Here is a 13022-nt window from a genome sequence, read left to right as displayed (position 1 = left end):
TCACACCTCTTCTTTATTCACAGTTTAACTGTTGTGGATCTAGAGAGTTTCATAGCACTATCTAGTCCAGACTCTTCATGTGACAAATGAGAAATCGAAAGCTTTTAAAGTGATTAGCTCAGGGCTGCTTAGGATATTAAAACCTTGACTTGGTGCCATGGTTTTTTTCCTCCAGATTCATTGTTTTTATACTATGCCAGTGATTTTTAACCTCCTGAAGAGCTTGTTGAAATACATGTTCCTAGGGAATGGTTGGGTGTGATACTCTAATGCAAGTGACAGAACCACTTTGAGAACAGTGTACCCACCATACTGAAAGAAATTCAGTGATTAAGAATCTAGGTCTTGGGGCCAAATGTTCTGTTTCATCTTTATCACAAAGTTACCTTTTCTCTTGATACGTCAGGGAATTAGTTTTGACATGTAAAATTTCCTACATGTTTTCTTTTTTTTAATGGCTTATATTAATGAACGTTATATCAAACTTACTTTAGAAAAATACATCTGGTTTATAATCTGTTTCCTTATCTGTAAAATGGGTGTTTACTTACAGCACCAAACATTGAGGTTTTGGATAAGAAATAAGTTAGTACACGTGAAAGGGCTTAGGACATCACCTGGCACAAAGGACATGCTCAGTAAATGCTGGCTATTTTATTATTGCTCCAGCTATCTGATTAATTTGTGAGTAAATTCCTCCCTTCACAATTCAAGAATAGGGTCTGTAGTCTTGATAGATAAACTGAAACCATAGTAAATGCCTCAGAAATAGAACTTTCAAGTTCTCTTTTTTTTAAACCACAATATCTGTGGGTTCTCACCCTCCTTGAGGCGGTTGTCACAGATTTCCAGAACGGTTCTTCAATTGTGGGTGTTAAACTTACGGGCCAAATACATCCTGGAAGTTTCTGACGTTGGTTTTAAAATACTGCATCTCCATAGTAGCAAGATACTTAGATTTTCAGTTCACGTATCCATAAATAGGCACTTGAAATGTAAACTCGGGGAAATAGACCTTAGAGATTGTTGTCAGTTTTTCAGTGAGATTGACCCAAGGCGCATTTAAGTCAAAGAAGTTGTAGAATTACGTGCACACTTGTCTGATTTGGGCTTGGGCTCTTAAAATCCAGGGGACAATTATTCATTCATTCAGGAACCACACATTCTACCCTTAATGGTGCTTACCAGGTCATCCAAGCCACCATCATCTCTTACTATGTTGGATTAATTACAGCAGTCTCTGTTCTCTTGACTTCCTCAACCCATTAAACAGCCATAGGGACCCTGCTAAAAGGTTGACTCACATCACTCTTCTACTCAGAGCTCAAATGGCTTCTCATTTGTTACAAATGAAACAAAAATTGCAGTCCCTCCCCACCCCAGCTCTGACCACATTTCCTACCATCTTTCTTGTACCCTCCTCTAACCAGGCAGCCTCCTAGCTAATTCTCAGTTTCTTATCAGGCACAGGTCTGCCTCGAGGCTTTAATGCTTGCTCACTTCCTCTGTATAATCATAAGGGATTTGATTTAGGTCATACCTGAATGGTCTAGTGGTTTTCCCTACTTTCTTCAATTTCAGTCTGAATTTGGCAATAAGGAGTTCATGGTCTGAGCCACAGTCAGCTCCTGGTCTTGTTTTTGCTGACTGTATAGAGCTTCTCCATCTTTGGTTGCAAAGAATATAATCAATCTGATTTCGGTATTGACCATCTGGTGATGTCCATGTATAGAGTCTTCTCTTGTGTTGTTGGAAGAGGGTGTTTGTTATGACCAGTGCATTTTCTTGGCAAAACTCTTATCAGTCTTTGCCCTGCTTCATTCCGTATTCCAAGGCCAAATTTGCCTGTTACTCCAGGTGTTTCTTGACTTCCTACTTTTGCATTCCAGTCCCCTATAATGAAAAGGACATCTTTTTGGGGTGTTAGTTCTAAAAGGTCTTGTAGGTCTTCATAGAACCGTTCAACTTCAGCTTCTTCAGCGTTACTGGTTGGGGCATAGACTTGGATTACTGTGATATTGAATGGTTTGCCTTGGAAACGAACAGAGATCATTCTGTTGTTTTTGAGATTGCATCCAAGTACTGCATTTTGGACTCTTTTGTTGACCATGATGGCCACTCCATTTCTTCTGAGGGATTCCTGCCCGCAGTAGTAGATATAATGGTCATCTGAGTTAAATTCACCCATTCCAGTCCATTTCAGTTCGCTGATTCCTAGAATGTCGATATTCACTCTTGCCATCTCTTGTTTGACCACTTCCAGTTTGCCTTGATTCATGGACCTGACATTCCAGGTTCCTCTGCAATATTGCTCTTTACAGCATCGGACCTTGCTTCTATCACCAGTCACATCCACAGCTGGGTGTTCTTTTTGCTTTGGCTCCATCCCTTCATTCTTTCTGGAGTTATTTCTCCACTGATCGCCAGTAGCATATTGGGTACCTACTGACCTGTGGAGTTTCTCTTTCAGTATCCTGTCATTTTGCCTTTTCATACTGTTCATGGGGTTCTCAAGGCAAGAATACTGAAGTGGTTTGCCATTCCCTTCTCCAGTGGACCACATTCTGTCAAATCTCTCCACCATGACCCGCCCATCTTGGGTGGCCCCACGGGCATGGCTTAGTTTCATTGAGTTAGACAAGGCTGTGGTCCTAGTGTGATTAGACTGACTAGTTTTCTGTGAGTATGGTTTCTGTGTGTTTGCCCTCTGATGCCCTCTTGCAACACCTACCATCTTACTTGGGTTTCTCTTACCTTGGGTGTGGGGTATCTCTTCATGGCTGCTCCAGCAAAGTGCAGCCATTGCTCGTTACCTTGGACAAGGGGTATCTCCTCACCACCGCCCTTCCACGTGGGATAGCTCCTCTAGGCCCTCCTGCGCCCACGCAGCCACGGCTCCTTGGAACTATGGAATGAGGTTCGTGACATTGTACAGGAGACAGGGATCAAGACCATTCCCATAGAAAAGAAATGCAAAAAAGCAAAATGGCTGTCTGGGGAGGCCTTACAAATAGCTGTGAAAAGAAGACAAGCGAAAAGCAAAGGACAAAAGGAAAGACGTAAACATCTGAATGCAGAGTTCCAAAGAATAGCAAGAAGAGATAAGAAAGCCTTCAGTGATCAGTGCAAAGAAATAGAGGAAAACAACAGAATGGGAAAGACTAGGGATCTCTTCAAGAAAATCAGAGATACCAAAAGAACATTTCACGCAAAGATGAGCTTGATAAAGGACAGAAATGGTATAGACCTAACAGAAGCAGAAGATATTAAGAAGAGATGGCAAGAACACACAGAAGAACCGTACAAAAAAGATCTTCACGACCCAGATAATCACGATGGTGTGATCACTGACCTAGAGCCAGACATCCTGGAATGTGAAGTGAAGTGGGCCTTAGAAAGCATCACTACGAACAAAGCTAGTGGAGGTGATGGAATTCCAGTTGAGCTCTTTCATATCCTGAAAGATGATGCTGTGAAAGTGCTGCACTCAATATGCCAGCAAATTTGGAAAACTCAGCAGTGGGCACAGGACTGGAAAAGGTCAGTTTTCATTCCAATCCCAAAGAAAGGCAATGCCAAAGAATGCTCAAACTACCGCACAATTGCACTCATTTCACACGCTAGTAAAGTAATGCTCAAAATTCTCCAAGTCAGGCTTCAGCAATATGTGAACCATGAACTTCCTGATGTTCAAGCTGGTTTTAGAAAAGGCAGAGGAACCAGAGATCAAATTGCCAACATCCGGTGGATCATCGAAAAAGCAAGAGAGTTCCAGAAAAGCATCTATTTCTGCTTTATTGACTATGCCAAAGCCTTTGACTCTGTGGATCACAATAAACTGTGGAAAATTCTAAAAGAGACGAGAATACCAGACCACCTGATCTGCCTCTTGAGAAATTTGTATGCAGGTCAGGAAGCAAGAGTTAGAACTGGACATGGAACAACAGACTGGTTCCAAATAGGAAAAGGAGTTCGTCAAGGCTGTATATTGTCACCCTGTTTATTTAACTTATATGCAGAGTACATCATGAGAAAAGCTGGACTGGAAGAAACACAAGCTGGAATCAAGATTGCCGGGAGAAATATCAATAACCTCAGATATGCAGATGACACCACCCTTATGGCAGAAAGTGAAGAGGAACTCAAAAGCCTCTTGATGAAAGTGAAAGTAGAGAGTGAAAAAGTTGGCTTAAAGCTCAACATTCAGAAAACGAAGATCATGGCATCTGGTCCCACCACTTCATGGGAAATAGATGGGGAAACAGTGGAAACGGTGTCAGACTTTATTTTTGGGGGCTCCCAAATCACTGCAGATGGTGACTGCAGCCATGAAATTAAAAGACGCTTACTCCTTGGAAGGAAAGCTATGACCAACCTAGATAGCATATTCAAAAGCAGAGACATTACTTTGCCAACAAAGGTTCGTCTAGTCAAGGCTATGGTTTTTCCTATGGTCATGTATGGATGTGAGAGTTGGACTGTGAAGAAGGCTGAGCACCAAAGAATTGATGCTTTTGAACTGTGGTGTTGGAGAAGAGTCCCTTGGACTGCCAGGAGATCCAACCAGTCCATTCTGAAGGAGATCAGCCCTGGGATTTCTTTGGAAGGCTTGATGCTAAAGCTGAAACTCCAGTACTTTGGCCACCTCATGCGAAGAGTTGACTCATTGGAAAAGACTCTGATGCTGGGAGGGATTGGGGGCAGGAGGAGAAGGGGATGACAGAAGATGAGATGGCTGGATGGCATCACTGACTCGATGGACATGAGTCTCAGTGAACTCCGGGAGTTGGTGATGGACAGGGAGGCCTGGCGTGCTGCGATTCATGGGGTCGCAAAGAGTCGGACACGACTGAGTGATCTGATCTGATCTGATCTGATTTGTTCTGCCTAGTTTATATCTCTCTGAGATAGCCACATAATTTCTGCCTTTATCTCTTTAAGTCTTTTCCTTGAGGTCTTCCTGGACCACACCATATAAAATTGTACGTTTATTTTCTCTGACAGCTTGTCCTCCCTCCCTTTCTTTTCCATAGCAGTTATCACCTTTAAATTTACTATATGTTTTATTTGCTTTTTTTTCTGGAGATTTTATTCCCCACTAGATTGTGAGTTCTGTGGAGGATAGGATTTTGTTGCTCCCTGGCACATATGAGGTGCTCAGTAAATATTGAATGAGTGAATAAGGCAGGCACTGAACTAAGGCAGTGATGGCCGGGAAAAGGGACTGTGGAGTAGGTAGAGGATTTAAGAAACTGGAGTCAGCCACAAATGATGACAGCTTAGTTGAATGGAAGTAACTGGAGAGGATCTTTGATTTGGATTGCAGTGTGCTTGGTACCCTTCCCTGAAATGGAGACAATAAGAGGAGAGGCAGCTCTGTCAGAGAAGTACAGTTGGGGGTAGATTTGGTGTGAGGCGTCTGAGCTACATGGCCAGAGTCAAGGAGGAGTTTCTCAGAAACCATTAAGGGCTTGGAAATCACTGAGGGAGGATAATGTGGGAAACAAATAATAATAAAGTCTAGTGAGAGAGGTCCAGTGTGTGACCCAAAACTAGAGGCCCAGACAGGTATTTGATAAAATGGTGGACAGGACAGAGCCAGGCAGCGGTTGGGAATCATGGAGTAATGGTTCAGGGAAGCCATCCTAGAACTGCTTCCTCTGAGTTGTCCTTCATACCCGTCACGTCTTGGTAGAGAGTGGATGCATGCGTGCTAAGTGGTTTCAGTTGTGTCCAACTCTGATCCTATGGACTGTAGCTCGCCAGACTCCTCTGTCCATAGAATTTCCCAGGCAAGAATATTGCCATACCCTCCTCCAGGGGATCTTCTCAACCCAAGGATCAAACCCGTGTCTCTTACTTCTCCTGCGTTGGCAGACAGGTTCTTTACCACTTTCGCCACCTGTGAAACCCAGAGATCACCTGTGAACCAGATGAAGTGAGCCTCAGAGGAATGTAAAGGGAATACAGGATTTGAAAGGGGTATCAGGAAGTGAGAGCCCTAAAACGTACTGCTTCCAGGCCCTAGGTCAGAGCATTCTTCTATTAAGAACCACAGGGAAGCTCTCCCCCAGAGAGTCCAGGTGAATACTTCAGGGTGGCAAGGGGACTGTCAGAAGAGATTAGGGATGTAGGTTTGAGTTTTTTCTGTGAAACGAAGTTGCCAGAGGTGCAGAGAAGGGGGCTGTGAAGGAGAGGGGAGGAATAGAGGAAGTAATTTGGGGGCCATTCTAAGAGAGACTGCTGGTGCCAGAGAGTTAATCTTGTTCAGAGTTCTACCTGAAACAACTTAAAGGAACCTTGGGAAACAGGACACTGGAGATGCTGCTGCTGTTCCCACTTCCTGAGAGGGCCCCGTAAATATTATCCTCCATTTGAAGGAGCCTCTTGGGTAGTTAGTGCCATGCATTGAAGGGACACCCTAGTTCAGGAAACTGGTGCCCAGGCTGGTTAATTCAGAGGCTCTTGACTTTGCATTTAAAACAGTGATATCCCTGCTGATAGCAGCCCCTAGTTAAAACCAGTCTGGGGATTTGAGCCAATGTTTGCTTTAAATTGTGCATAACTACAACCAAGTCTCACAGAGCCTAGGGTACAGCGTAGGTGTTAGTGTCTACCAACGTACATATTTCTGCTTCTGTGATACATGCAGTTAAAACTTCCACAAGGTCCTCTTAATAAAAGCCTGGCTAAAGAGACTTCTGTGTCTTCTCCACAGGATACCACAGCTGCACCTTATGCATTTCAGGATGATCCTTACCTCATACCGACATCCTCTGTGGAATCTGTGAGTATTTTTAGGTAACTTGGCTAGTATTATGTTTTACCTTGTTGGGGTAACAGGATGACACATAGGACTTATTTTACTTGTAGACACCTTTGAAAAATTCATAGAGGCTGATAGATAAACTGGTAGATTTTCTGATCCTTTTACTACTTTTATCAAAAACTTTTAGACATTGGCTATGGAGAAGGTATTTGGTTTGGATTTTTAGTACTTAGAGATCTTTCCCACTATAGAGCAATTCATTCAGTTTAAATGTATTGTTTTTACACACCTCAAGCGGTATGTAGGATCCAACCTGAAATTGTCACATTCAGCAGAGGTGGATAAATAATAATTAGGTAGTTTAACTTGGAATTCTGTGTATTACAGTGTTCTTTGGGTGGGGCGGGGGAGGGCAGAATAATTCTTGCTGAGGGTGTAACTTTGATCTTAAGTATATGTAATATCAGTTTACGTCTAACTCTTTTTCTTTATACAGCATTCATTTTTGTTGGCAAAGAAGTCCGGAGAGAATGCAGCAAAATTTATTATTAATTCATATCCCAAATATTTTCAGAAAGACATAGCTGAACCTCATATACCGGTAAGGAGAGGTAATTGCAATTTTCAGATAATAACTATGTAAATAAAAACTAAGCTGTCACAACTAACGTTTAAGTAGCCATTTGAATGCCTACAGTATTTGGGTGAAATAATATATTTCACCCAAATAATATTTGGGTCTTTTAATATTTATGATTATCATTGCTCACAGTACTAACCTTTATTATCGTTTTTAAAACTACATGTATTTGCTCTTCGTTTTGTTTTCTTCATTTGGCTTCTGCAACACCAGGCTCTCAGATCTTCACTTCTGACTGCCCTTTCTGGTTCCTTTAGTTGGTTTTCCATCCACTCCTCAAACCTTGGTGTCTTTTTCTCAGGATTCCATACTTGGTCACTCTTTTTTTTCTGACTATAATCTTCCTGCTTCAGTAACCCTTATACTCCATTTGGCATTCTTGTATGTTGGCCTCAATGTCTCTACTTTGGACTCCAGACGCTTTTTTCCCAGCCCCCTCTGTTCTGTGGTCGCGAGGGGCGAGTGTGGAGGGCCTGCTGGGTGTTAGGCATTGCACTTAGTGGGTCCCACAGTGGTCAGCTGAACATGGGCTCTGCCTCTGAGCTAAGTAGCGGAAATAGTAACTCAGACTCAATGTGTCTAAGCTTCCTCTCACATCTCCCTACTTTCTAAGCGCACACACCCAGCCACCCAGACACCCCTATGCTTCTCAAGCGGCAGATCTTGGGGACAAATTAGGACGTTAGTGTGATTGTGTCCATAAAGATTGAAATCCTGAACTAAGACAGTGACAGCAGTGGAATGACCATTTGTTGGGCCTGCTCTCTCCCCCTATGTTTCTGACTAATAGTTACTCTTCTGTGTTTAGTTCACTTCTGCTTGAAGCCTTCCCTGGGTCCCTAAGTATTTGACTAATTTGGTGAGTGAGGTAAAATCAACATACCTTGGTAATACTTAATGTTTACAGTAAAAGAAGTTATCAGGGGTGGAAGGTTTCCATCTTTACAAACTAGGTGTACTGTGGAACCTTCAACCAAGATTGAGAGGAAAGTATGAAGGATGGTTTTAGCAAGGGAAGAATAGTAAGTTCAGCTTGAAATTAGGGAATTTAGTTCAACTAAATTCACTGGGAAAAGTGAAGACTTTTAATCCAATAGGCTTTAGTTCTTCGATATAGGATTCTTCAAATACAGACTAAATATTTATAATTAGGAGCTTTTAAATTCTCTGCCCCAACTTAGGAGATCTCTAAGTAATCTTATTTTGGTGACTAGAGAGGTAAAGTTAGATTCCTTAAAGAGACATTCATGTTAAAATGATAGGTAGTATCTAATGCATTAAGCATGAATATTATGGTGTGTTAATCAAATACTATGGTGTGCTGTCTTACTCTGTTGTGCTTTCCCATTGACCTGTTTGCACTGACTTTAACCATCTTATTTTCTAGTGTTTAATGCCTGAGTACTTTGAACCTCAGATTGAAGAAATAAGTGAGGCTGCTCTGCAGGAACGAATCAAGCTCAAAAAAGTCAAAGCTTCTGTGGACATATTTGATCAGCTTTTGCAAGCAGGTGACTAAGTTCATTGGAAGCCCCCATGTTCATGTGAAGCTCCCCCAGGAATGTGGGCGTGGAAGTAGGCCACAGTTGTGCGCGTGATCTAGATAGTTGTGAGTACGAGTTACAAGTGCTGTGCTACTCCCTCTGCTTAGTAGCTGTTTTTATATTTTTTATAGTGTAAGAAGTCATATTTCAAGTTCTGCTTTAGTGTCATTTTGGAATCGTGGGTAGGATAGCGTTGTCCTTGCTGGTGTGTTGTCCTCTTGTGTAGGCAGAGAAGTCTTACAGCCATTCTTCCTTAGCTTCTGTTTTTAACATGAGGTTTGTTCATACTGTAGTCACATTTCTTATATTCTTTAAGTATGTTTGAGAGGCATAAAACAGACTAGAAAGAAATATTTAAAAAGGAAAGAACACTAAGCTGCAGGGTCAGAAGCTTGGGTAGGGTCTGGCACTAATTAGCACTGTAGCCTTGAAAAACTCAATTCCTTTAATCCTCTTTTCAAATCCTGTGCCTTTCTGAATTTGATGTGGATGAAGCTCTAGGGATGTAGGTGGCAGGGCGTGTAAGCTACCATGAGATGAGAATATACCTATAGTGGCATGGAAGGTGGAGAAGGCAATGGCATCCCACTCCAGTACTCTTGCCTGGAAAATCCCATGGACAGAGGAGCCTGGTAGGCCGCAGTCCATGGGGTTGCTAAGAGTTGGACATGACTGAGCGACTTCACTTTCCCTTTTCACTTTCATGCATTGGAGAAGGAAATGGCAACCCACTCCAGTGTTCTTGCCTGGAGAATCCCAGGGACGGGGGAGCCTGATGGGCTGCCGTCTATGGGGTCGCACAGAGTTGGACACGACTGAAGCGACGCAGCAGCAGCAGCAGCATGGAAGGTAGCAGCATTGCTTAAGTTTCGGAATCTGGTGTGCTGGTCAGTGGTTTAGGATAAAAATCAGCCGAACATACAAGAGATAGAAACTGGACTGAATCACTCAGTATAGTCTTGAATATGGCAAGAAACATTTTCAGAAAACTTTTAAGAATTTTGGTGTGTAGCCTGTTAAAGCATCAGGTGTACAAATGAATTGCTGATGCAGATTGTCATTTAGGGAGGCTTTTCCCTCTGCTTGTTGAATATGATAAACATCATTATGTTAAAACTTGTCTTCCTCTGTTTTACACACTGGGATAGGTGCAAGCAGCTGTCCAGTGAACCTTACTGAAGACAGGGTCAGAGCCGTAACACTCAGCTCATTCAGAGTAACGGAATGAGTCAACATACTAGGAGAGGAAGTATAGAACATTTTAATATCAACTCCTAATAAGTGCCAAGCACTTTGTAGGCATTTAATTCTATAACACCTTATGAGTTGGTGTGCTTGTAGTCATTTATAGAGGAAACTGACTGACTGCAAATAATTTTCAGGGTCATACAGCTTTGAGATGCTATGAGGCAATCAGGTTACACTCCATTGCCTGTTTCCCCTCCACTCTGCCGTTTTGTCTTTTCTAAAGGCTTTTAAGTTTCCTGATGGGCATTTGTATTATCAGTATTATTTTCTTAAAAAAAATGCAGCTACTTTCTTTTTAAAGCACTAAATTATATTTCATACTTCTTCCTGTTCCCTTTTCTCCCTCTTGATAAGTGTCAAGATGGGAACATAATGTTTGGAGCAGTAATTTTTTAAAGGCTGCTATCTCTAGGCATGTATTTCAGCGAGGGCCTGGATCCAAGCGGAACAGTTCCAGTTGCGTATGTGAAGATGGAACTGGGCCCTGGGGGACTACATGGCAGTCATTTCCAGAGCATTCATTTCAGAGATGATAGGTAGAACTATGAGAGAGTTTCTGTGGGGATATGAGTACAGAGAATAAATGAGCCCAGGGTCGAACTTGACTCTGGTATTTTATCTCTTCTGTCAGACAGCACTGTCAGGGATTGTGTGCTGGTTGCATCACTCCAGATGTTTAAGCTGATGTGGGGTGCAGCTCGTCCTTGGAGAATGGAATCCAATAGACTTTAGTTCTTTGATGTTTCAAAGTTTCTCTCCCCCACCCTTTTTTTCCCCCACCCATAGGAACCACTGTATCTCTGGAAACAACTAACAGTCTCTTGGATTTGTTGTGTTACTATGGAAACCAAGAACCCTCCACTAATTATAATTTCCAACAACATGAACAAACAGAAGAGTTGGTAATGATTTTTTTAAGTTTCTTTTGGTAGTAATTCTTTCTCATTTTAAAGTGAGTTCTTGTGCCTTATGTTAGGGTAGAGATTTGTGCTGAGGTGTGATAGAGCACAGTATGTATGTAGCCTGGACAAAAGGTGATGTGGAGGAAGAGATGGGTTTTAACAATTGTTTTACCCTGGTTCCCTCCTTAAAAGTATTTTGACCTTGCCTGCCACATGCAGAAACCAGTGACCAGAAGTGTTTGGATGGGCCCTTTTGTTGTTGTTCCTCAGAGTGACAGTATGTTGTGTATGGGACAGAGGGGAAAACCCCTGGCCCCAGCCCTCTTGAAAATTCATGCATACATAGGCAGAGAGGAATGAGCATACTCTCGAAATTAATATTTCTTAATAAACAGTGGGTCTCCTTCTTACCTTCTACCGAATCTTTATTTGCTTTGCTTTTCTGAAATTTCCTCTGCCTTAACTGGTTCTGAGTAGTATAACTCTGAGAATGCTTTCCGTTGTCATATTCTGTTTTATGTCTGTTGGTGGCGGCTCATTTCAGGAAGAGGCTGAAGAGGGAGATAACATGAAGTCTAAGAAGAAGGCTGGTCATCAGCTTGGAGTTACTTGGAGGTATGTTACAGGATAATTAGAACTTTTATGGATCCGTACGGTTGTGAAATGTTCTTCATCACCCGCTGAAGAAGATACAACCCTGTAGTATTCTAAAATGCAGTTTGTTCTCTGTGTGCAGTGTAAATGTCACAGTTGGTTTTCATATGTGTTTGGACCATTTTTTATTAAATCTTTACCTCCAACCAGGTAGAGGTACAGGACTGGTGTTGATTTCTTTTTTTTCCCCCACCTAACTCCATGTAACCATCCTGGTATGGTTCTTCTGGTAGTTTCATTAGTAGTCCTACCTTGCAGTATACCTCTAATTCTAAAAAGGTTCAGAATTTTTAAAAGTATGTTAGAATACACATATGCCAGAGCGTAGTTCTAAATTAAGACTGCTGGCTAACAGAGATATTCACTACCAAACAAAAGATAAATACCATTTATGTAATGATTCAGAATTCAAATTAACTGAGTAAAACTAAAAGAAAGGTATTTTGTAAGGGTGTCTGGAAAAGGAAAGCTACTATTAATATCAAAATGAATGGAATAAAAAATTAAACTTCTTCAGTAGATACTAATAATTTCCTATAGTGATTAAGAGCAGCGACTTGAGAGTACCATCTGGGCCCAAATCCAGGCTCTATTTTCCAAGATGTGGTGGTAACAGAGAAAATGAAGGTGCAGCATAATTTGTATAACATAGCACATTGACTGACTGAAAGAGCCAGATGATATAAGCTCGAATAGGACAGTGGGTTGCAGGGCACCACATGTCTGTGGTTGCCTCTGGTTAATTATATCCAGTTGAAAGAGGGTGGGGGAACTTGACTGTGTACCCTGCTGTGTAGTTTGCTTTCTGTTTACAATGCTGAGTACATATTACACCTTTCAAGTCCTGGTTCTGCCACTTATCCAGTAAATTTTTGGACAACTTAAGGTCTTTGAGCCTCAGTTTTTCCCATTTTTAAAATGATGGTAACCAGATCTCCTTCTCTGGGTGGGAAGAATTACTTGAAATTATATGCAGAAAATGCCTGGAACATTGCAAGTACTCCACGTGGTAGCTGTTACTGGTTTTATCTGTTCCTGCTGGTTCACGTTTACTCTTGTATGTAGAGCCAGAAACCACGCTGAGAGAATCTTTGCTCTGATGCCTGAGAAAAATGCACATTCTTACTGCACAATGATTCGAGGAATGGTGAAGGTAACATTTGTTCTGGGTAGTTTTATGTTTGGGTCTTTAATTTCTACTGAGTCGGGGTTTCTCAGCCTCAGAACCCTTCACAGCTGGGCCACATAGTTTGTTGTCATTGGGG

At 41.9% G+C, this 13022-nt stretch overlaps 1 protein-coding gene across 1 annotated transcript in view; it reads left to right on the top strand.

The window, feature by feature from the left end:
* PTCD3 (pentatricopeptide repeat domain 3) overlaps positions 1–13022 on the top strand; it is a 31148-nt gene that overhangs the window by 5592 nt on the left and 12534 nt on the right. The window contains exons 5-10 of the mRNA XM_027555521.1: positions 6719–6787; positions 7266–7370; positions 8797–8920; positions 10988–11103; positions 11648–11718; positions 12823–12910. Of these exons, the coding sequence (XP_027411322.1) occupies positions 6719–6787; positions 7266–7370; positions 8797–8920; positions 10988–11103; positions 11648–11718; positions 12823–12910 (573 nt within the window). The remainder of the gene's footprint in view (positions 1–6718; positions 6788–7265; positions 7371–8796; positions 8921–10987; positions 11104–11647; positions 11719–12822; positions 12911–13022) is intronic.

Source organism: Bos indicus x Bos taurus, chromosome 11 (assembly GCF_003369695.1).
Source record: "Bos indicus x Bos taurus breed Angus x Brahman F1 hybrid chromosome 11, Bos_hybrid_MaternalHap_v2.0, whole genome shotgun sequence".
Classification (NCBI taxonomy): domain Eukaryota; kingdom Metazoa; phylum Chordata; class Mammalia; order Artiodactyla; family Bovidae; genus Bos; species Bos indicus x Bos taurus.
Note: the sequence above shows the minus strand (reverse complement) of the source record. Positions and strands in the feature narration are given on the sequence as shown.